Source organism: Euleptes europaea, chromosome 2 (assembly GCF_029931775.1).
Source record: "Euleptes europaea isolate rEulEur1 chromosome 2, rEulEur1.hap1, whole genome shotgun sequence".
Lineage (NCBI taxonomy): Eukaryota > Metazoa > Chordata > Lepidosauria > Squamata > Sphaerodactylidae > Euleptes > Euleptes europaea.
Window position 1 is genome coordinate 99012903 of NC_079313.1, and position 23753 is coordinate 99036655.

Here is a 23753-nt window from a genome sequence, read left to right on the forward strand (position 1 = left end):
GCTATGGGGGGAAGCCATTTTTTCAGGGGGATGGGAGGGGGAAATCTTGGGGGGAATTGGGGGAAAGTTGAAATCTGTGAAACACTTGCTTTCCTATCAAACCTAAACCTGTTTTGCTATTTTAACAACATAAAAGGCATCGTTTATAACTTAGTTGTAGCTTATAATTGTGTAAATTGGCATGTTTATGGAATTTAAATGTATAAATACCTTAGTTTTATACGTGTCCTCTACAATTGCAAATAAACCCAATACTAAAGCTAGAAAGCCCTATAAACTGCTCTATCCTATACTGTCTTAGCACATGTCATGAATTGCAAAGAAATAAAATGTATTTTTATCAGTTTTCCTCAGGTTTTCCATTCGGAAAAAAATTAATGTTCCCCCCCAGGGCCTTACAACAATAAGACTAACATCTAGAGCACAGATACAAGCATATAAGCAAATTTGTGTGACATACAACCAAAACATGTTTTTCCAGACACTGGCATCATTACAACTATGGGTTGAATGCAAAGCTCATTTTCCACTAATAAAAGTCATTTCCACCAACAGAAAGAAGGAAAGTTTATCTGATTCTCTTCTTCTACTCCAACCCACAAAGCTCCCCAAAATGCTCCTCCTTTGGGACAGGACCAGTAAGGGAAGGTCAGCAAAAATCCCCCTTCTACTGAAGGAAAACCTTTGGATCCCAACACAAAATCTAAAAACCTTGGACATGAGCCAGCAAAGTTAAACACTTTAGAAGTATTACAAGTTGGGGACTGGAGAGATGCTCACAAGAGGAAATACTATCACACACACACGATGGCTCCTACTTTCTCTCTGCCCAGCCTTTTCTCTACTTTCTTCCTCCCACCTTGTTTTTCATTCACTCTCTTCTCCAGCCTTTTCTCTACAGCCACCCTATTTCCCCTCCCCTTGCTCACTTTGCCCCCTCCTCACTGTCTCCTCACAACCTAGGGTTGCCAGCCTCCAGGTGGAGCCTGGATAGCTCCTGGAATTACAACTGTTCTCCAGGCAACAGAGTTAACTCCCCTGGAGAAAATGACTGCTTTGGAGGATAGACTCAATGTATTTGACCCTGGTGAGATCCCTCCCAGGAAGACTTTTCTGTAGACCTGGGGGAACCCCAGGATTTGTAGAAAAGCCATCAAAACGAACACAAAAATGCATCATTGAATAAGTAAAGGTAAAGGTCCCCTGTGCAAGCACCGGGTCATTCCTGACCCATGGGGTGACGTCACATCCCAACATTTCCAAGGCAGACTTTGTTTGCGGGGTGGTTTGCCATTGCCTTCCACAGTCATCTTCCCTTTACCCCCAGCAAGCTGGGTACTCATTTCACCGACCTTGGAAGGATGGAAGGTTGAGTCAACCTTGAGCCAGCTACCTGAAACCGACTTCCGTTGGGATCGAACTCAGGTCGTGAGCAGAGTTTTTGACTGCAGCACTGCAGCACTGCAGCTTAACACTCTGCTCCACGGGGCTACTTAAATAAGTACCAAAGATAAAAACATCAGTTAAAACACTGGGGATGAAGGAAGGATTACTGAGGGAATGCCAAGCAATGTCATTTCATGTTGGAGCACTGGTCAAGATCAGAGAAGGAGGAGGAGGAGTGCTGGTTATGTGAAATAAAAGTAGTTGGGGTGGTATACAAGATAGCAGGTGTCACTGACTAACTTTGGTTGAGCTTTCCACTATAATACTCCTAGTTTTTGTACCATAACTCCAGGATTTTTAAAGTGAACTCTTTCATGTTATCTTATATATTTAAGACAGTTTCTCTTACCTGAGTGTGAAAGTTTGAGATTGTTGTTGTTTCAATATCTTTCTTGCCAAGGATTTCCATTTTCACTGGAGTGTTAGGAAAGTTGTAAGCAAAGTAATCCAAGAAGTCTGGCAAGTATGCAGCTGCCCCATGGACTATAGCTAGAGCATAGTAGGCTGCATTTTTCTCATTTTCACTGAATGTCAAAGCAAGAAACTCTTCTGCAAATCTCTCCATCTCCACTGGAGACAAAAATGAGAGTTCATCCATGTAGGCATGAAGGACCAGAGCTCCACCGTTTGACTGGTGTTCTTCATGAATAAAGTTACTAAATTTAGTGCCTGTTTTTAAGAAGTTGCTGCGAACAGAATGCTCCTGGTGGGTAGTAAACGGAGACTGCACTCCCTGGGGTATTCTGTATTCTTCCATGCCCAAATTCAACTGACACAGCTGTTCATCTTTTAGATACCTAAAAGATTCCTTGTTTTCTTCCAAGTTATCACTCTCCCCTGGAGTCAAAATCTCTTTGTTGATACGGGTAAGACCAGCACACACAGTCTGTACTTCTTTGTTGTACATTTTCAGATGTCTCCCCCTCATGTCTTCTCTGTGTTTCTTTTTCTTCTTTTTCTTGATTTTCTTCACAATAAGACCATCAGCTCTCTGGGTCTTGCCATTCTCATCTCTGCTGTCTAGAAATAATAATAAAATTAGAATTCTGCAGTTGCTGTATAACTATCCACAGGAATACTCAAGGGAATTTAGGAAGTAACACGCCTCGCCACACACACTCCTTGGGAAACTGTTACTAATTGTCAATGTTTAGATATACCAGATTAGAAGAAAAGTGTTTGTTTCATTTCATTATGAAAAAAAAAAGACACAAGATTATGGCTACATAGCTTGACCTTTGAAATTCATAATCTCTAGAGCTAAAAATTAACCAGAAGTTACAGCTACTTCCTGTGTCGGTTCCTATTCACTCAAGTATTACTACTGCTTATTATTTACATAGCAGTGTCAGTGTGTATACACTTTACAAACTACAAGAAGTCACATCCCAGCCCTGAGGAACATGTCATAAAGGAAACAGAAGTCGGGAAGAAGGAGCTGCTGGGGATACACAGGAACAACATAGGCATGTAGATGTTACTGTAGCACATACTTAGGCTTAACTTTTATATTGGATGTGGGGGGAAGGGGGCTGTGTAAAAGGCTTCAAAGAAAAAGTTGGTTTTGAGGAGAGATCTGAAATCAGTGGGAGCTGTAGGTCAATCCTATCACAAATCATTGCACAAGAAGGGTTTGAATCCCTACAAATCAGATGCCAAACTCATTCCTGAATTATCAGCAGGGCAGTATGTCCACTGATTTTGTATTGGTGTGAGATGCAGAATTCCATTTCCTAAGTATCTCAGTTTTTATTTTATTTTTTAAAGCAAGGAAGGAATTGTGAGGAGCAATGAGTTTTGAAACCTCAGAGGGAAGAGGGGTGGCCGAAACAGGCTCCCAGCAGTTCAGGAAGGGGCTTTAGCATCTTTTGTAGCTCCCTACCCTTTCACATCACTAGCAAAAACAAAGCACTGAAGAAATTACCTGCAGTAATAAGTGTCACACAATCGTCAAAGTTTACGAAAGTTACAGAGCTCAGCTTTTCTGGGCACAGGATTTATGGTACATGCACATATTTTAAAGTGTCTGGTATACCTATTTATGGGGATTCTCCAGAATTCATCATCAACTCCCACATTGGTAGACGGAAGGATAGGGAAAGTACATCTGAATAACTTGTCTATACACCTACACATGAAACAGATGGAAGCAGCCTTAACAGATGGGGAATTTCCCCTGACCAAACAGAAAAGACCCAGAGCAAGAAGGATGGGAGATCAAACCTCAGGAGGGTCCAGCAGTGAGGAACACTTAAGATTTCAAATAAGCACATAAAGCCATTGCTAGGATATATTTTTTCACTTAAAAGCTAGGAAAGAGTATCTCCAGAAAGAGCAATGTTGTGTCTGCAGGTACCAGCTTCCAAACACCAGAAGGAAGAAGAGGATGGTCCACCATGACCAGCTGACTCTAGAGTGACAGGTGCACACAAGCCTGGCTGGAATTCTCTACGGGGGAGGGGGGGTGGGCAGTAGAGTTGCTCAGAGTAAAGGCCAGCACTTTCATGACTGGAAGATAGGCATTTAGTCACAGAGATCCACTTGCCACACCATGGGTCTGGCTCAGACCACCTTTCCAATACTAACAGTGCATTTCTAAGGAGACTTACTCCAGTCTAAGCCCACTGAAATGAATGGGCTTAGACTGGAGTAACTCTCCTTAGGAATGCATTGTAAAACTGTAATCTGAGAAATGGCTTGCAAAAGACTCATAGGTCAGATCTCAATGTGGGAAGCAGCAACAAATTTCAGTGATGTACAAAACCCAACATATTTGTTGGATCAAAAGTTTATAAGTTTTATTTCCCCTCTATATTAAAAAAAAATTCTCTTCCCTAGCAATCCATGTATTTCAGCAGCCACCACATCAGCACTAACCCTTAACACAACAAGCAGTCTTCCAGTATCTCTTATTATTAGGCTACAGTAGCTCCTCAGAAAATATTCTACCAGTAGAATATTTACATGTGATTTCACATGTGATTTCACAGATTCCAGTGAGAGGACTAAAAAGAAGGAAAATTACAACTCAGCCCTAGACAAGTTTTTCTCAGAAGTAAGCCTATTAAGTTCCATGAAGTATATACAGGGCTTAAGTTGAAGGTCATTGAGGAAGGGAGAGAGAGGTGGTTGCTGCGGACACAGTTCTCCATTACAGCTCTCCAAGTTATGGTTACTAAATGAAACGAGTGCCTATTACACAGTGTGAATGGTTAAGAGGATGGTATGCTAAACAGGAATGATTAGTGCTTGACTACTAAAGAAAATTATGCCCTTCTTGGAAACTTCATATTTATAGAAAGTATAAAAAAACGCAAGGTATTTAAGAAAATATTTATGAAGAAAAAAATCAAAAGAACCAAGGTCGCAAGCTCTTGAAATCAAATGTTTTGTTAAAAGGGCAGAACATGGGGTCCAGCCCTCGGGATCCACAAGAAAAGCCTAGCAGTTTGTGCCAGGTCCAGAGAAAGAGCCCAGCTTATACACTAAAGATAGGTGGTTATTCCTGTGCATCCACCCCTCATGAACCTGTTTGTGCTATGCATATTTACACAGATTAAGCCATAGGTATTAACTGCTAAGGACCAACAATGGATAATTTGAAAAAAGGCTGCTACAGAGGAACAAGGCAGTCAAGAGGAAAAATCCAGACAGTTGTTCTTATTGCCTGCTCCGACAGCCAGTACAGCCAGGAAATCATACACAGCTTCAATAGTTATTTTAAGCCACCACTCATCATCTGGTGCACCGCCTGAAGTCAGAATGAGTTATCAGTCACAATGAGTCCATGAATACAGCAGTACCACACAAACAGGCTCCCTACTTCAAACTACTGCTGAGATCAAAGCTTAGTAAGTTGCTGTGACAAGTTCTCTGAAGTCCTGAGTAGAATTGAAGGCATAATTATATATTCTTAACATAGTACTAGGTCTCTTGCATTAAGCCAACAACATATTTTAAATAGACACATGCATTGTTTAGATCCTGTCAAACCTACAGTCGTGCATGGCAGCTCTGTTGAGCAGTGATTTTTAAGCCATCCATTTCAATTTTAAGAAGCTATTCTACTCAGGACGGGCTAAGCATGACTCTAAGAAAACAATAAGCCCAGTAATTGTAATTTTGGTGTTAGCCAAGCCATTTGTAAAGTATGGTGTAATATAATACAAAGAGGAGCATCAGCACAATCCTATGTATGTCTACTCAAAAGTAAGTTCCACAGTGTTCAATGAGACATACTCTCAGATAAGAGTACATAGGATTGCCATGTAAATTCCAGAAAGGTGACATGTTTAATTTCCCCCTAAAATCTACTAATAAATTCAGAATAAATTTGATAGTATGCTTTTGTAATCCTCCTGAAAATAGCCTATGTCAAGATCAAATATCTTGGGTATAGCTATCTGGAGGTTTAAAAACAAGTAGGAAGGAAACTTGATACATTTTTCACTGATGTTTATAGAACACGTAATTCTGGACTGAGATCAAAGCTTCATAAATATTGTATGAGAATTTAAATAGAAACATGTCTGCTTGTAGATTAATGTAGAAAGGTTTTCTTCAGCTGATTTAACTGTATACAGTTCATAGTAAGAATTACAAGTAAAAACGTGGGTGTGGATGGCAAGGCTTGAATCTAGGCAGTCCATACATAGGCAGGTGCATAAAAATGTATACAACTGCATCAAAAGCTGAAATACACAGTTCACAATTTCTTAGAAGAGGAATGTACCAGACTGTACTCTGGAAAAGAATTTCAGTTTGAAATCTGCACTACATCTTAGCTTGTAAATCAACAACATGCAGCTCATGTTTTCTTCTGGTTTGTGAAGGTTAGAGTTGCCAGCTCCAGGTTGGGAAATACCTGTAAATTTTGGGGTTGAGCCTGAGGAGGGCAGGGTTTGAGGGCAGGTCAATGCCATGGAATCCAATTGCCAAAGCAGCCATTTTCTCCAGGAGAACTGATCTCTATCGGCTGGAGATCAGTTGTAATAGCAGGAGATCTCCAGCCACCACCTGGAGGCTGGCAACCCTAGTGATGGTATTTGCTCCACAATGTGCGGCTGTTGAAGGAGTGCACTCGTTTATACCTATTGAGTTGCTGGGGTAGAGGGAGAAAGATAACACTTCATAGTGGAAACTACCAAATTAATATTACAGTATTACTGGATTCTCAATTTAATTGTTTCAGAAGTGTAATTTAACACTAACTCAAATTGTACACAATCAGGTACTATGGATCAGACACTTGCAGTGGCACAAAATAAAAATATGGAGGTGATGCTAGTTGGTTTTGAAAAGGGTATAACTATTTTGCCATTGTAACAAGGCTACTGAACAAGGACTTGAGAAGAAAAAGGTCAGCCACTTTACCATTTTAATTTTATTCACAATAAAGATTTCTGGTGCAAAGTCCCTTAATACAGAAACAGCACTGCAACTGTAGCTAGTAAATGCAGCACAACAGCAGTTTATTGCAGAAGAAAATAAACAGGAGTCTCGTGGACCATTAAAATTGGATACCAGCATAAGCTTTTGTGGACCACAACCCACTTCTTCAGATGCACTAGGCAGACACTTACATATGGGTTTATGGGAAATAACAACAAGGCCATGAAATACAAATAGGACAGGGTAAGATGTAATTGTGTAAAATTCAAAAGCAGTTCACAGACCATTTACAAGAGCCATAATTGGCTGTTTGTCTAGTTTTGCAAAGCTGTCAATGCTAGAAGTTACTATGTAGTCCAAAGTTTATAACAGGGTTGGTAGCTAAAACAACTAAGGAATCCCAAATTCCAATCACAGGATAAGATTGCGTCATGCTAGAGTCTCCCTTTGAAGTGTGTGAGGATTCGGGCTTGTTTGTTTTATGCTGAAAAGTGATGACTTACATCAGCAACAGTATACCTTAGGAGGTTGAAAAGTTCCCTCACTAGTTTCTGAATATTGCTACTTTTAATGTCAAATGCGTGTCCACTTATTCTTTTGTGTAGGGACTGACTATTGTCTTGTAAGTTCCAGAAAGGTGACATTATGCCTTTTTGCACTCTTACCCTATGTACAGTGCAAAAAGGCATAATACACAATTGTATCACAATGATCCAGCATTGAAGCTGAGGGTTCCTAAATACTCAGTAGACTCCCCAGGTACATATATAGAAAAATATTGTTCTATGAAAAGGGTAGAGGGTACAGCCTGAAAAGAGTTACGTTCATTGTTCCTTTCGGAGGCACAGAATTGTGGGGCCATCTGAGTGTCAGCTGAAGCAGGTGGGAGAAAAAAGAGGGACAGGAAATTGGTTTACTCAAGCTCCTAATAATGTTTATTCAACAGGAAAGTAAAGATTGGGGCCAAGGGATAGTTTAAAGGTTTTCCCCCTTCTTTCTACCTCCATGCAATTCCTAATGTGCTCCCAACATGTTCCCTTCATGGTCAAATGCCTATCAGCAAGGCTGTTAATGTGGCCACCCCCAGACCAGGTAGTGGTTTCTGCATGGTTTCATAACTCCCTAAATATGCTGAAAAAATGTTACTCTAAAGACACCCTCACCCAGACAACTGCTAAATGGGTAATCAGCATGCCCCGCAAAAAACCTACCACTACAATCTTCTTCTGAGGCCCTTCTTCAGGTATCCCCACCTGAGATTAGGCATGTGGCAAACCAAGTGAACACCAAAACTGTGGCACTCGCTCCCCTGTCCCCTTCTGTGGCCATCTTCCCCCAGTGGGTAAAAACTTGTAATCTGTTAGCCACCTGATCAGCCACCTGCATGCCAAGCAGAAAGATGAAGTACAGATTTTGTAAATAAATAACAAATAAAGCAGTGGTTCTCAGCTGGAAGTACACGTTCCACTGGTGGGACGCAAAAGTAGTCTAGGTAGGGCACAAGGTTTTCATAATAATTACTAAGACTTTACTCTCTTGTCAGTCCTGATATCTACCTGCAAGTGAGATGTGACATCCCCTACAATCCCCTACACCCCCATTCCCCCTGCTCAGTTGGGCAGCAAAACCAAAATACTCACAGACAAGGTAGAAGTTTCTGTATATTGAAGAATTCTCCAAGTATGCAGAAAGATCTCCTGCACCAGTATTAATCAGTGGAAATTAACACATGAACCTGTTTTATACTGAATCCAACCACTGGTTCATCAAGGTCAGTATTATCTGCTGAGATTGGCAGCAGCTCTCCAGGGAGTCAGGCAGAGGTCTTTCATATCACTTACAACCTGGTTCTGTTAACAGGAGATGCTGGAGGGCTGAATCTGGGACCTTCTGCATACCAAGCAGATGTTCAACCACTAAGCCACAGCCCCTCCCCAACCGGCCAGCCGTTGGCACATTCCCATCCTTTAAAAAACTGAGTGGGTTTTTGAGCGGGGGGAGAGAGATGGTTCCAAATCATCTGCTGGGAATTCATCCACAACCATTACCTTCCCTGCACTCCTATTTCTTATTGCCAAGTACACCAGTACCAGACAAATTTCATACTGGACACTTCCCTGACCTCACCACCACTGTCTGTTGATGTGAACTACTCAATTTGTTGAAAACCTACAGAGCAAAAAGTACTATGCTTGGCTCTATCCCCAGCTTCCCATTGCTCCCAATTATCCCTCAATGACATTCATTAATTTCTAATATGGGTTTCATCTTTTTCCAAGGAACACACAACTGCATGATCGTCCTGTTTCCTATTTGATCCAACAATCTGGTCAATATAATCCTTCATTGTAGAAGCATATTAAGATGTTCCATATAATAGTGGGATTTCTAGAAAGAAGGCAACACAGATCATCTGCTGAAGCTGAAAGGTGAGAGATTCAAAACAGACAAACGGAAGTATTTCTTCACACAATGCAGTTAAATTGTGGAACTCCGTATCCCAGGATGTGATAATGGCTGCCAAGTTGGAAGGCTTTAAGAGGAGAGTAGACATGTTCATGGAGGATAGGGCTATCCATGGCTACTAATGGATACTAGTCATGATGCATATCTATTCTCTCCATTATCAGAGGAGCATGCCTATTACATTAGGTGCTGTGGAACACAGGCAGGATAATGCTGCCACAGTAGCCTTGTTTGTGGGCTTCCTAGAGGCACCTGGTTGGCCACTGTGCGAACAGACTGTTGGATTTGGTCTGGGCCTTGGTCTGATCGAGCATGGCCTTTCTTATGTTCTTAAGATTTATTCAGTCTTCAGCTCGAATGACTGGGCAACTAAGCAACAGACGCAGCATCTATGAAACTAAAAAGTAACTTGAAATAAAGAGGCCAGATTCACATCTGCCCACTTTCTGTACTGAAATATGGATTTGTCAGATGCTTTATCTGAACAAAAGTGTCTACTACCTCGGAGCTTGTCTTGTATTTTAAGGTCAATCTACTGGTCTGCTGAAACACTGTGGAAAAATCTGGGCCCAGCCTTGTGTGGCCAACATAATAATAAAGTATCTCATTAACACAGGGGGTTTATGGGAAAGGTTGCAATCCTATGTATATTTGTAAGTAGTTATGAAAACAGAGTTACCTCCAAGTTACTAGAAATGGGATCAGGTTGAAAAACTGCTGCTGATGTAGGGTTTGTCAAACATCTAGCACTTTCTTTGCCAAACCAGAAAGACTTCTTCAGCAAGACTCACACTTACCATATAGCAACAGCTATTATCATTTACTTCAGCTTTATTAGAGATTACAGGTGATTAAAGTTCATGGGAGAAAGGCAAATATCAGTCACACTTAAGTTGCCAATTACCCAAAAAAAATTCTGCCCTTTTAACAGAGGCTTAATAGGATGTTATTTACCAGGTGATGTTACTTACTTCCATGCTATGAAAAGTTTCAGCTGCCTATTTCCACACATTAAGCCTCTATTTAAAGTGTAGGACATTTTTCTCTAGGCCTGTTAGCAACAAGAGCTGGTCTCATGGACTTACAGAACAAATTTAATTGAATTGTTGCTAGTAGTTTCTCACTTTTTGCATATATCTCAGAGCTTTGCAAGGATGAAATGGGAGACCTCATGGATGCCACTGAAGACAGAATGCCCATTTAAGTCACTGGTGAAATTTTTAGTTGGCTTTTGCCCTAAAGGGGCCTCACCCCATTTCCCCCTGCCTCCATAGAGTGCTCTCTTGTGTGCAAAGACTGGGAACTGGGGAGACATTTTAGAAGCAGTTGCTGCAAGCTACTTTCAGAAACTTTGTTGGACCTCTGTCACCTTTTTGGAGCAGCAAGAGGTGTTCCAGCAGACGTTGATTTATGAAACTACTGGCATTGGACTTTCTTAATTTCATTGGAAACAGCCATTGTGCTTTAGCTAATATTGCTGTCACATTGTGAATAGCTTTGTATATATATATTGTATTTCCTTTATAGTTATTTTTGTACTAGCACTTGTTGTTTGTTCATGTCTTGCATCTTTTCATGAATATATGTTTTTGATACAATTGCCTGCACAACCTCTAGGTAGTAGCAAGAGAGCTCCTGCTATTACAACGAATCTCCAGCCAATAGAGATCAGTTCCCCTGGAGAAAATGGCTGCCTTTGGCAACTGTACTCTACGGCATTGGAAGTCCCTCCCCTCCCCAAACCCTGCCCTCCTCAGGCTCCGCCCCCAAACCTCCAACCGGTTGTGAACCTGGCAACCATACATCTACCCTTGGAGGATGCTATCCTGAGCACACTGAATAACAAACAGAACACAACTTTTAGCAAACAAATAACATCTTTTTACAGGGCATTCATTATTCTTGCATCTTCAATACAATTTAGTACACCAGACTCTCTGGGCTCCTGAACATAATCCTAGTGTAGCAGTAGCTATGATATCACTACTATTCTTGCTGAGTTTGCAAGTTAACTGAGAGTTCAAGCACTTTTCAACTGTCAATGAACCTTGTTTGCTTAAAGTTGCTTTCATCTTGGACAGTTAATTGAAACAGTTACAGAAAAGTTCAATTAATTGCTTTTTAATAGAGGGTAAGAATTTGAGATTGGCCTTCTCATCTTGCTATATCAGATGTAACTCATATGCACATGCTGACTGGTTCATAACTAAATATGAGATAATCAACATAAGTGCAAATAAGTCAATCCGTTATCAAGATAATAACCGAATGAAAACAGATTTAGAGAAAGATAAGATTGATATTATTCTATAAATATGCACTCCGGTGACAAGCAAATCAGATTTCTCTGGAAGGAAGTCTCAGAAGAAGACTAGGTAAGATAACTTGAGCTTTTTGATAATCTCTAAAAGAAGTGAGACAAAAGCTGAAACCTGATTTACTTTTAAAACTATTATTTGATATAATATGATTAAGAAATGCTAGGAACTTTGATAATTTTAGCATTTATCTTCACAGTAACTGTAGGCTTAACTTTTTCATGTGTGTATTTTTTCTGTCTTATTATTTCTATCAATCATTTATCTCAATAAAAGTTTCTACAGGTGTTCTGTCTGGTCTGTTTGTTAACAGTTCAAAGAACCAAACTCAACCCCTTACTCTTTTGTATTATTAGAATTAAAGGTTGTTAATCACCTTTAATAGATAAATCCTGAAGAACTCTGCTGAACAGTTTTGCACAGGCAAAGCCTTTAAATTTGTTATGTGCAGGTCTTCTAATAGGATGCAGGAGGGACTCTCTCATTATACTGGTTAACGTAAGAAAAGCCCTGCTGGATCAGACTAAGGCCCATAAAGTCCAGCAGTCTGTTCACATTGTTCACACCTGGCCAACCAGGTGCCTCTAGGAAGCCCCCAAACAAGATGACTGCAGCATCACCATTCTTGTTCCCATTCTAGCTCCCTTCTAGGTTGTTCCCATTCTAGCTCCCTTCTAGTGACTTAATTCTTATATCCACAAAGATTTCCAAAGATTACGTTATTTGCTTCCTATTTCTCCCCATTCTGGACTGTAAGTATCTTCACAGCTTCAGAATCAATTTTTCCAGCCCAAGATTTATTCTCTCCTATCTTACATTTAAAAACCTTCTCCTCGAGAGGTCACAAGTTCCAGAACTCCCAACCTTCCTACGTAAATCGTCCTCACTTTGATCAGAGATTCATCTCAGAATCCTTCCTATCCTCAGCATCTTCAGTGTGTGCAAGCAGCCACTAAAGCTCCTCTTCTGTCATATGTTCTTCTTCAAGCATACAAAGCTAGCTTATACTCAAGCCATTAGTCTGTCAAGCTCAGCATTGTCTATTCTGACAGACAGCAACTCTCCTGTCTCAGCCCTACTACAGAGATTTTGGGAAATGAATACTGGAGCTCTGGCCCTTCCCATCCCTCCTCTCTACATTCTATCATACTTCCTGTTCTTCCAACTATTTCCTTCTGTGCAGAAGCCATGCCATTTCTGAGCTGTGCCACATTTTAAACACTGTAAATAAAATGTCTTTCATGAGGTCATTTGTGTTTATCCTTGAGCCACTAATAGCAGTATGCTGCTAGCAATCCCATTAAGTGGTGGTACACTGTAAGTAGCAATTTCAAATTTCAGCAAGTAGTTTGAAAAAGGAGCAAGAAAAGCTCACATTTATTGTATCAAAACGTTGACTAGGCATACACCCTTATACTTTGGCCATGACTGTTCTGAATCACCTAGCAACCTCATTCCCATACACATTTGCTTTCTAAGAAACCTGTTTAAAGTTTAATCCACTAGTTAGACCACCAAATTTCCAAACATCCACATTTAAATAGCTGTTTAATATCTAGGGTGACTTTAATGTGCTCTTTGAGGGCACAGACAGTGCTGTAGTAGTGCAGCTAAGTACATGTTCTCCTATAAACCTCTTAAACTTCTCAAATCAGTTAAACAAGTATGTTTGATCACAATAGAATTGGGACGTTTATGACATCAAGATTTGACCAGTTTCTCACCCAGGATCTACTATGAATTCTTCCCAGGAGAGCAGCTAAACTGAATGTGAGGGTCTCTGTCTTTGTGTCTCTGCTTTCCATCACCTGCTGTGTTATCAGTGAACTCGTAAAAGCAGTTCACACCTTCTGGTCTCAGGCGCCAGGCCTGATGGCCCATGTATCTTCCCCCCCCCCCGCTGTTCTTCCTGCCAGTACTCCCTCAGGCCGATGCGGCCTTGGAAGTGTGATAGCCGCACCAGACTTCCTGGGATCCGTCTGATGTTTTGTATTATGCCAAGCTTGTAACTTCCCATAACAATAAGTGTGAACCCCAGTGCCCCAGTGCCCTGGAGTCAATATATTCTGTAAACCCGTATAGCCCCTCACTTGCAACTTTCTACCTGTGCCTGTCTCATCTCCTGAAGGCTTCAATAAATTGATTGTTTCTGTATCAACGTCTGAGCAACTGATTTGGAGAAGCAAACTCAGAGAGGGGGATCTCTCACATTAAGTTGCAAGTCATTGCCTCCCGGACTGCAGCTGTACCGCTTTGGACAGAATGTCAGCCGACGAGGACACCACCCCTAACCCCGATGCCCCCAAGGAACCGGACGAGCCGGAGAAGCCGGACCCTAAAGAGGAGGGAGCCAAGCCAAAGAAACCGAAGGGTCGCGCCCCCGACCAAGATCGGGACGGACGTCCCCGGGGGCTTACTTATTGGCTGGACTCTCCCAAGGGCTGGTCGCTCTCGCGGACCGCGGCGAAGGATCGCCGGTTGGCCTTCCCCAGCACGGGACTCGAAGGAGACCCGGCCCGCAAAGAGGCCCTCATGGAGGAAGAACGAAAGCAATGGCAGGAAGACCGCCGGGCTATGCAGGAGCAGATGGAGATCATGCAACGCGTAATGGGTGAGATGGCCACGACCCTAGATGCGCTGAAATTGCAACCTCCAGCCGGTGCTCCCCCAGACGGGGCCCCGGTAGTTCCGCCCGCAACCCCTGCCCCCCCGGCCCGTCGGGACCTGAAAGTCACGTATGACGGGTCGGGAGACCAGTTGACCTTTTTTATGGTCCAAGTAGACATTTTTATGCGGGAACAAGGCCGAACCTTCGTTTCTGAGGAGTCCCGGGTGCAGTACGTGGCTTCCTTACTGCAAGGGGAGGCGGCTGCCTGGATGGTGTTGCAGTATGAACTCCGCTCGCCGGTGCTGCGAACCCTGGACGAGTTCATGGTAGCACTCCGAAACCGTTTTGAGGACCCGACTCTAGGTGAGCGGGCTAAAGCCTCCCTGATGCAACTGCGCCAAGGGACTAAGTCGGTGGCGCAGTATGCAAGTGAGTTCCAGTCACTGGCTAGCCGAATTCTGGACTGGAGTGAGGCTACCTTGGTACAATGTTTCAGGGAGGGTCTCAACCCAGATCTCCAACATTGGGCCTTCATGCAAGGGAACCCCCCGGATGTGGAAGGTTGGGTTCGCCATGCTGCGGACATCGAGAATCGCAAACAACTCCTGAACTTGTCCAAGCAACGGATTGGGCGAGACCCCAGGCCCCGGGGTGACCGTGGCCGGGAACTCCGGCAAGGGGGTGGCGGGGTCCTCTCGGCCGCGGAACGCCGCAAGCGGTTCGAAGCCGGCGTCTGCCTGATCTGCGGGGGAAAGGGTCACTTTGCATCGCAATGCCCCTCTCGCTCAGGCCGTCCGACCCCTCCCCGCCAAACCCAGGCCGAGCCGACGAAACCGGCCGCCGACAGCCAGCCTCGCCGCAGAAGTGGACCACTGGGCCGGCGCTCCGGCGCACCCTCCGCTCTCCACGCGCGCCCCCAGGATGGGGCATCCGACTCTACGGTCCCATCGGGGTCCCGGATTACAAATACCGTCTTTGATTCGGACGGCTCCCCGGAAGCCACCACCCCGTCCCCCTCTTCCAGCGAGGAGGAAGAGTGGGAACAGCCGGCAAAAAACGCCGTCGGTCTGCTGTAGAGGGGGCTCCGCAGCAGACCGTCCCCATCGTTGTGCAAGGAGCTCCACCGATGGTAAGCGCCCAAGAGGACAATGTATTTGTGCGTGTTCATCTGTCCCTACCCAAAGGGGGTCCCCCATTAGAGGTCCCCGCGTTGGTCGACTCGGGGTGTGCCCGCACCATGATAAATGAGGAAACTGCCAAGAAGTTGGGTGTTCGGCGCAAGCGGCTTCCGGGACCCCTCCGTTTTTCCCAAATGGACGGGAGTGACTTTAAACGGGGCCCTGTGACCCACAGAACTGCAGCCGTGATTATGTCCGTGGGGGAACATTGGGAACGGTTGTATTTCACCATCGCCCCTATTGTAACCCCTGTGGTGTTAGGGATGAACTGGTTAAGGGGGCACAATCCCTCCATTGATTGGGTTAAACGGGTGCTTTCCTTCCCCGAAAACCCCTGTGGGTTGCATGACAAGGAACGGGTACTCGGAACTCCAGCCGCCGCACTGGTAGGGTCCCCCGCCCCAATCTCTCCTCAATTACCCTCTGAGTACTCGCAATTTACTGATGTTTTTGATGTTAGAGAGTGCGACGAACTGCCTCCCCACAGAGAAACGGACTGTGCCATCGAGATTGTAGGGGAAGGCAAACTGTCTAAGGGAAAGGTTTACCCCATGAGCCCTAGTGAAAAGACAGTGTTGCGAGACTATCTGGATGTCAATCTGGCGAGGGGCTTCATACGCCCCTCCAAGGCTCCTTATTCAGCCCCAGCTTTCTTTGTAAAGAAGAAGACGGGAGATTTAAGACTGTGTATTGACTTTCGCAGACTGAACGCAGTCACCCAGTCTAATGCTTACCCCCTCCCTCTTATTCCTGACCTTCTAGCACAATTAAAGGAGGGCCGAATCTTCACCAAACTGGACTTGGTAGAAGCCTACCACCGCATTCGCATCAAAGAAGGAGACGAACCCAAAACGGCCTTTTCCAGTTGTTTTGGGATGTTTGAGTACCTGGTCATGCCGTTCGGACTTTCGGGGGCTCCGAGTGTCTTTATGCAATTAATTAATGAGGTTTTGCATGATTTGCTGTTTCGGGGGGTGGTGGTATTTCTCGATGACATCCTCATTTATTCTGAAACCATGGAAGACCATGTGCGCTTAGTGCGAGAGGTGCTCCAGCGGCTGCGGGAGCACAAACTGTATGCTAAGGTGTCCAAATGTGAATTCCACCAACCCTCCATTACATTTCTGGGGTATGTGATCTCCCACCAGGGGTTGGAAATGGACCCCGCCAAGGTCCAGGCAGTGCAGGACTGGGAACCCCCCACTACCCGCCGCCAACTTCAGCAGTTTTTGGGGTTTGCCAATTTTTACCGGAACTTCATTCCTAACTTTGCCCAAGTTGCGCTTCCCCTCACTGCCCTGTTGCGTACCAAGGACAAGGGGGCTAGCGCCGCGCTTCCCTCAGCCCGTTTGCAATGGTCCCCCCAGTGCCAGCGAGCTTTTGAACGTTTGAAGCTACTTTTTTCATCCGAACCCGTTTTGGCTCACCCAGATTGCACCAAGCCTTTTGTGGTGCAAGTGGATGCCTCGGATGTAGCCATGGGCGGGGCCCTATTGCAGAGGGATGAGGGGGGACGGTTGAGACCATGCGCCTACTTCTCCAAGAAGTTTTCCCAGTCTGAAATCAACTGGGCTATTTGGGAGAAGGAGGCAGCAGCGGTCAAACATGCCCTTACCATATGGCGACACTTCTTGGAAGGGGCCGAACTGCCATTCGAAGTGTGTACCGATCACAAGAATCTTGAGGCCCTCAAGGGGGCTAGAAAACTCAATGCCAAACAGGTTCGGTGGGCCCAATTTTTCGCTAAGTTCCGGTTCACTCTCAGACATGTCCCTGGCAAAGAAAATGCCCTAGCCGACGCTTTGTCACGACTTCCCCAGTATCGCAACGATTTCGATCGCCCAGTCGACTCCCTGTTCACTCCCGAGCAGCGAGGGGAAGTTCCTAGCTTAGCCGTCACCACCCGGTCCCAAGCCCGACCACCGGAGACCCCCCCTACACTCAAAGGCATTCCGGAAGCCTTCCAACAGCGACTCCGGGACGCCTCCTTGCAGGAGGAGGAGCATCATCTCCTCCCCACTGGCCTGGAACGTACCAACACTTGGTGGGTGCAAGGGGGGAAACTGTACGTCCCCTCCTCTCTTCGCAAGGAAGTATTGGGACTTGTACATGGTGCCAGGCTAGCGGGTCATTTTGGTTTCATAAAAACGCTTCACCTGGTTCGAAGACAATTCTGGTGGCCCGGTATGAGATCTGATGTAGAGTTGTATGTGCGCAGCTGCCCCACCTGCGCCACAGCCAAGAAACGGATGGGAAAACCCCCAGGGCTTCTCAAACCGCTTGAGAGCCCCTCCCGTCCCTGGGAAGTCATCGCCATGGATTTTATCACCGACCTACCTCCGAGTCGGGGAAAAACGGTTCTTTGGGTTATCACAGACCTCTTTTCCAAACAGGTTCACTTCGTTCCATGTGCAGGCCTTCCTTCAGCCCAGGGCTTAGCTAAACTGTTCATCACACACGTCCTCAGGCTACACTCGATCCCGAGGAAGGTCCTCTCCGACCGGGGGGTCCAGTTTGTTGCCAAGTTCTGGCGGGCCTTCCTAAAGTTAATGGGAGTGGAAGAGCAGGGCCTTTCTTCCGCCTATCACCCCCAAACGGATGGTCAAACGGAACGAGTAAATGCGGTGGTAGAATGTCGACCTGCTGCCATTTGCCGAATATGCGTATAACAATGCGCCTCATTCCTCTACCGGCTTTAGTCCCTTCCAAGCTATAACTAGGGCTGCACTTGAAGGAAATACAGAGACTTCAGCTGGTACAAAACATAGCATTCCACCAGCTATTGGGCTCTGCCTGTCAGGAACATATAACACTGGTCTCGAAGTCTCTTCCCTGGCTATGTGTTTCCAGGTCCCATTTAAAGGGCTACTTTTAAAGCCCTTCAAGACTTGGGGTCCACATACTTGAAGGACTATCTCTCCCAACATGAACCGGCACAGTAATTGTGCTCCCTCACAATTTGTTCTCCTAACTTTCCTCACTCTTGAGGATGCTGTCTGTGACAGCCCAGGCCTTTCTATTGCCATGCTCCTGTTAAGAATGGCCTCCCAGAAAGGATGAGACGTGCAATTACTCTTGGGGCCTTCTGGCAAGGCTTTAAGTCAGAATTATTTTAAATGCCTTATGGGACAGTTTGAATAGGCTCTGGCTTACCTGTTTCTCAATTAATTCAATATTAATTTTTTTGTATTTTATCTGTTACCTGCCTTGGGATCCCAATTGTTTGGTGAAAGGAAGAGTTCATAAATGTCCAAGATAAATAAATGCAAATCAAATAATTTACAAACCTTAACAATGTTCAGATTAAAACCATACACAATGTAAAACCCACCACACCCATGTTTACAATTAAAATTGTTACCTTAACATGAAGCATGAGTTATTTATACAGACATCTTTCATTCTGAAGTCTATAGTAGTCTACAGACCACTACAGCCTGGTCTAAAAAAATCTGTACAATACTACAGTATTCTAGAAGAGTAACAGTGCGCCACTTCTGTCTCACTTAAGGATAAGTCAAACTTAGAGACAATGTTGTTGTTCTAGGCACCACACATTATATCATTCACACCAGGCAGCTACTATCGTTAATGTGGCTATATAAGACTCAGAGCAGGAATCTGAAATTAAAAGTCAAATTTTCCTAGGTGCCAACAAGGTTTGTTCTTGTGACCTTACAGTGTCCTATGTACATTCTTTAAGAATAAATTGTTGGCATTACTCCCCATCCATTAGACATGGATTTTTCAAAGTAGTTATGTTAATCTCTTGCAGCAAAAACAAACGACTCCTGTGGCACACTGAAGATTTTATTCCAGCACAAGCTTACACGGACTAGTGGGTTCTTATTAGGCAGAGGTTATGGAGGTGAAAAAATGTGACAGCAGGTTTAAAGGGCCATGAAATGCAGGAAGTACAAGGAGAGATGTATTTATATAAAATTCAAATGTAATCAAGTGAAGTACAAAAAACATTCTCTTGTTTTGCTAAGCTAATTAACACCAGAAATGGTTGAGGGGTACAAATATTACCAAGATTATTGATGTACTCTGATGAATTAGTTCAGCCGTTTCAGAGACCTTAGAAGTAACAACAGACATGTTTCCAAAACATATGGTCTGGTTGTGACATCAGGAGTATCTAATAAGAAATTCCAAAACTAAATATGCAGCTCACTTAAAATTACAGGTGCATTAATAGCAGTCTTGGAGACTACACCGATTAAAAACAAGACAAGTACAAGTTGCCTTAAATGGATTTTTAAGCTCAATCGTTTCAAGAATTAGCTACGACACATTTATATTTTAAACATCCAAGGAATATTAGCTTGCCTTAAACAACAGTTCTAGAAGTCTGTACAGCAACATGCACAGCTGCTGTTCCAGACAAGCATGCATGCAGCATGTCAAGTTTCTACTCATTTGAAGTTAGGCTTACAGTCAGTTTCCTTACAAGCAGCTGCAAAGCTGCAGAAACTATGCAACAGTGCAAGAATAAACTTCAGACCTTCGAGACCAACAACAAGAAGCTTGAAAAAAATAGTTATGAAAAGACTAAGTATTCTGCCGTACAAATTGTCACTTCCACAAAACTGAGAATTTGAGGAGCAGATTGCCTGCATACAGAAAAACTAGTGGGACAGTCTGATTACAATCTCTGAATGAGAAACTGATAAGAACACAGCTCCAGGGTGAACTTCAGAACACCCTGCTGTCAAGGTGAACTTGAAAAGGGGGCAGACCAGTCGTGGTGCATGTCTGAAAGAAGAGACAAATACAAACACGTAAAGAAATACTGCTCTAATAATTCACAGTGGGTAGCCCTGTTAGTCTGTCTGCAGTAGCAGAAAAGGGCAAGAGTCCAGTAGCACCTTAAAGACTGACAAAAATATTTTCTGGCATGGTGTGAGCTTTCGTGAGCCACAGCTCACTTCGAAGAAGGGCAAGAGTCCAGTAGCACCTTAAAGACTAACAAAAATATTTTCTGGTAGGGTAGGAGCTTTCGTGAGCCACTTCACGCTGTGGCTCACGAAAGCTCCTACCCTACCAGAAAATATTTTTGTCAGTCTTTAAGGTGCCACTGGACTCTTGCCCTTTTCTACTACTGCTCTAATAGTAAGTGCTAAGATAAAAACATAAAAGCAAGTACTCCAACAGGTCCCGGGGCAGCTTAGATTTCCCACAAGGCTGTCAGCGAGCAGGGCGACAGGTGTCAAGGCGGACAAGTGCCACAGAGACCTCGACCTCAGCTCACGACTCGTAGGGGGGGAAGCTCTCCGTGCCCCGGCGGCACCAAATACAACTTACAACGGTCTGCCTGGGCCGGGCGGGCCCGCCACCCCGCCACCCCCCCCCTGAGAAGGTCAGGCCCCCGCTTGACCTCTTGGAGGAAACGCTCCAGGAAACGAGGGGGGGGTCCCGCACCGCACCCCCAGGGCGGGTCACGTTGGACTTGCGAGGCGCCCAGGAGCTGCTGGAGGAAAGAAGAGCCCGAGAAGGCGGCGGCGGCGGCGGCGGCGCGCATCCCAGCGGGGCCCGCCAAGCCCACGGCGGCCGAAGCCCCCCAGCCCGGCCCGGCCCGGCCCGGCGCTCACCTCGCTTGCTGGGCCGCCCGCCGTCGCCGGAGCTCCCCCGCCGGCCCTTGCGCGGCTTCTCGCCGGAGGAGCGCCCAGGCTCGGAGCTGCTGCTGTCCGGGTGGTGCCGGTGCCGGTGGTGATGCCGCCGCTGCCGCCGCTCGCAGCGCGGGGCCTGCGCGGGGAGGCTGAGGGGGGAGAAAGTGAAGAGGCCGGCGGCGGAAGGGACGGCCGGGGAGGCGGCGGCGGGCGGCGGCGGCGGCTCCGCCTGACCGGGCCCCACTGCCACGAGCGGCTGCTGGCTCAGCTGGGCCCTCTTGCACCCCCCGGGCTCCCCGGGAGGGCCCTTCCTCTTCCTCCCGCCTCCCCTCGGCCGGCCGGCCCGGTCCCCGAGGGGGAGCGGGGGCGTCTCTCCCGCGCCCCGGGACGCGGCGCGCACTGCAGCGACCTGCGTAGCCATTTCGCCGTCTCCCTCACACACATTTAAATGGCCCGAGCGCCAGCGGCCACGGCGCAGGCGTCGCCCGGGGCTCGCTGGGAGTTGTAGTCCGGGCCGGCACGCCGGGAGCAGTAGTTCCGCGCGAGTCGGCGCATGCTCTTCCGCGCGCGGCTTGCCGGGAACGGAAGGCTGAGCTCCGGCACGGAGCCGCCCTCGAGGGAGAGGAGCGTGCGGGAAGGCACGCAGGGCGGCTCGGTCACGTGGGCCGCCCGCTCGGCTGGGCAAGCAGAGGCGGAGATACAGAGCGACCCTGAAGCGGGCGGGGAGGTGGCCTCTGCGGGGCTGGATGCGGAGCTCGTCGGCAATCAGCCCTGAAACCTGTTTTTGATAGGGTGTGAGCTTTCGTGAGCCACAGCTCGCTTCTTCAGATACTATCTGAAGAAGTGAGCTGTGGCTCACGAAAGCTCACGCCCTGCCCGAAAATATTTGTGTTAGTCTTTAAGGTGCTACTGGACTCTTGCCCTTTTCTACGACTGCATTTAATATTATCTCCCATAAACCTTTAAGCTCCTACCCTGCCAGAAAATATTTTTGTTAGTCTTTAAGGTGCTACTGGACTCTTGTCCTTTTCTACTATTGCATTTAATATTATCTCCCATAAACCTTTAAGCTCCTACCCTGCCAGAAAATATTTTTGTTAGTCTTTAAGGTGCTACTGGACTCTTGCCCTTTTCTACTACTGCATTTAATATTATCTCCCATAAACCTTTAAGCTCCTACCCTACCAGAAAATATTTTTGCTAGTCTTTAAGGTGCTACTGGACTCTTGCTCTTTTCTACTGCTGCAGACAGACTAACATGGCGACCCACTGTGAATCACCTGTTTTTGATGTCAAAGTTGGGTCCTGGAAAAATGCCTTTAAATATTAACAGGACGAGGGAGGGGGGTCTAAAAACACGCAGAGTGCCTTTTCCGTCACTATTATATAATCATCCTTTCCTTCCCGCCGCCTCTCGCACCTCGAGAGTTAAGAGCCGGACCTGTTGTTTTGTGGTTCTTCTGTTCAGCCCGGCGCAGGCTTTTAGGTCAGACTTCATTAAAAAATGCAATTTGCGCTTTACTGAAGAAACGTTTCTAAAGGAAATAAACCGTGCAGATCGTGTGGAAATGCCCGGGTTGCTTCGTAAGAAGCTGAAAAGAGGTCTCGCTTCTTTGAGATTTGGAACTGGAACTTCGAGAGAGCGCTTTGACAGGGACGAAGAGATCGCTAGAAATCGAAAAGGGGAAATCCACCTTGCCCTTATGGCAACGCTACTAAAAAGAGGCATGCAAAACACGAAGGTTAAGCTTTTAGCCTCCGGGTAAACACATTCTTGCAAGCGTCGGGGCTGTGTTGTTTGTATTGTCTAATTACAGACAGACTTCCCGGTCATGTGGAATATAAATTGATCCAGAGGGTTTTGAAAATGATCTTTACTACTAGGATAAATATTTTCCCCCCAATTAGTACCTGATACAGCTGTCTGGTAACAGATGTTCTGAAAGCTGTCTTTCACCCAGTAGTGTATTTGGTGCATATTTTTAAGTTCTGCCGTAGTTATCCCTGCAAGCACTGCAGAGCAGTCCCTTCAGCCTGAAGCTGTAGCTATTCAGCTCAGGTGGACGCCTTTCCCTGAGAAGCAATCCTGCCTTTTCATGGTTGATACAAGCTCTGCCTATTACATAGCTGTGCTGCTTCTCAGATGGCTCCAGAAAGCTTTTGAAGTTGAACACATCCTATTTATTACTAAGACGACAATGGCAGCGTTCAAGCTTATAAACTAGGTCACTCAAATATTTCGGCTAAGCATTAGTAGAGGGAGCATTGTAGCCTTGTGTTTTACAAAATTGTTACTGGAGGAGAGAGAGCCTGTTAACATACAGTTCAACAGGTCAGACATCTGCCTCTGAAAGAGGTGGCAGGTAGTTGTGGTCCAAAACAAAAACCATTTATAAAGGCCAACCAAGGCCTTTTTTGCATGCATCGCTTACCCCAGATTTTCCACGTGGTCAGTCTGTGAGGGTTAGAATCACGTTCCACTATTTTTGTCCGCACACCCTCCTTTGCAATTTTGTTTTCTGTTTTCCTAAATCAGTATTATCCTGTCCGCACTTTTCCCTAAAAACGATGTTTTCTGTTGGGGAGCGTCACATCATTCGTGACTTCATGGATGATCTTGCTGGACACTCCCCCCACTTTTTCCTAACTTTTTTGTGTTTTTGCACATATGCTCCAGTGCTGATGCACACCACCATTAGACAGGAAAACACATGTGTATCATCCACCATGGAAA

At 45.5% G+C, this 23753-nt stretch overlaps 1 protein-coding gene across 1 annotated transcript in view; it reads right to left on the reverse strand.

The window, feature by feature from the left end:
- The window catches only part of RSBN1 (round spermatid basic protein 1), a 30797-nt gene extending 9319 nt beyond the window's left edge, over positions 1–21478 (reverse strand). The window contains exons 1-2 of the mRNA XM_056867534.1: positions 21002–21478; positions 1796–2466 (exon numbers count right to left, since the gene is read on the reverse strand). Coding sequence (XP_056723512.1) covers positions 1796–2466; positions 21002–21440 — 1110 coding nt within the window. The 5' untranslated portion in view covers positions 21441–21478. The remainder of the gene's footprint in view (positions 1–1795; positions 2467–21001) is intronic.
- Positions 21479–23753: the final 2275 nt, after the last annotated feature.